General features: G+C 43.4%; 1 protein-coding gene across 1 annotated transcript in view; it reads left to right on the plus strand.

The window, feature by feature from the left end:
• Positions 1 to 351: 351 nt before the first annotated feature.
• Positions 352 to 1354, plus strand: part of LOC107104566 (apolipoprotein B-100-like) — a gene marked incomplete at its 3' end in the record, with an annotated part of 12898 nt that continues 11895 nt past the window's right edge. Inside the window, exons 1-3 of the mRNA XM_015404585.1 lie at positions 352 to 517; positions 879 to 949; positions 1117 to 1282. Coding sequence (XP_015260071.1) covers positions 509 to 517; positions 879 to 949; positions 1117 to 1282 — 246 coding nt within the window. The remainder of the gene's footprint in view (positions 518 to 878; positions 950 to 1116; positions 1283 to 1354) is intronic.

A 1354-nucleotide genomic window follows, 5' to 3' on the forward strand; every position in this document is an offset into this window, starting at 1 on the left:
ATGTTGAGCTTCTGAGGGACCTGCTCTGATCCCCGGGTGCCATGGCCGGATCTGTGTCGCTGCTCGGTTACAAACAGGTTATCCTCATTTTTTCACTTCTCTATGGTAAGTTTTCACATTTCTTCTCAATATGTCAGTGGAGAGATTAGAATTTCCAATGGGATCAGAGGTTTTACTGGACCTTATGTTTAGTAGGTGGCTGTCGTCTGGTGGAAGCAACTCGCTGTGACTCAAGTTGTTCTGGTGAGATTTTACAGCACAAAATAAACCCTCGAATATTAAGAAAAACAAGTCAAATCATTTGAAGACTGGCAAACAAGGATTGGATGTGTTGATCTCTACACCTTCAGGATCTCAACACACTGACTTCTCAGGTCAGAAAGGAGTGAGATACACCTACAGGTACAGCACATCTATCACCACCACCCTCCATGGCTCACACGGTGGCAGGAACGGCCTGGCCCTGGACTGCCTGGTGGATATCCAGGTGGTCTCCAACTGTCACCTAATGATGCAGGTCGGCTTTGGCTCCAAGATGTTCTTTGGTTTTCTACACTGGAAAAAACATCTAGAGATTAGTAAAAATGTCTTAAATTAAGTGTATTTACCCTTAATTTGAGGTAAATTAGGTAGTTTGCCAATGGAATGAGTATTTTTACTCTTAAAATAAGATAATAAGATAATATGCATAAGACAATGCAATTGTGTTTTCTTATTTTAAGTATAAATTGTCTTGTTCCATTGGAAAAATGTCTCTTTTACCTCAATCCAAGAACAAATGCACTTCTTTTAAGAAAAAAGGACTTATCTAGATTTGGATTTTTTCCGGTGTAAAAAGCACAGAGCGTTGTGGTTTTAAGCGTCTGCTTTTCCGACAGATAAGGAGCTCCCAGATAAAGCGTCTCTCCCCTCAGAGGGAACACTCTGTCCTGCATTTAAAAACTTTGAGGTAACACCCTGTCAACGTTTCGGTTGCTGCGTACAACCGGCAACTTTACCGGATCCTTCTGATTTCTATCCTTTATTGGTTCAGATGTGGCTCCTCTGTTTGTTCTCTTGTCTTGGGAGGAAGGATGAGGGGGGGGGGACTGCTCATCTGGTGTTTTTGTTTCCCAGGGAGTCACTGGAGAAAACACGCCTCAAGTTCTCCCTCCAGGGGGGGAAGGTCACAGCCGTCTGTCATCAGGAGGGGGAGCCGGTGTGGGCCCTCAACATTAAAAGGGCTCTGCTGAGCATGCTCCAGACCTCCCCAAAGGTCTCCAAATTCAAAGACGAGACTGAGGTGAGACAATATTCAACCTGCTACACTGGAAAAAATCACAATCTAGATAAGTCATTTTTTTCTTAAAATAGG

This window comes from Cyprinodon variegatus, unplaced genomic scaffold (assembly GCF_000732505.1).
Source record: "Cyprinodon variegatus isolate N-32 unplaced genomic scaffold, C_variegatus-1.0 Scaffold1795, whole genome shotgun sequence".
NCBI lineage: Eukaryota > Metazoa > Chordata > Actinopteri > Cyprinodontiformes > Cyprinodontidae > Cyprinodon > Cyprinodon variegatus.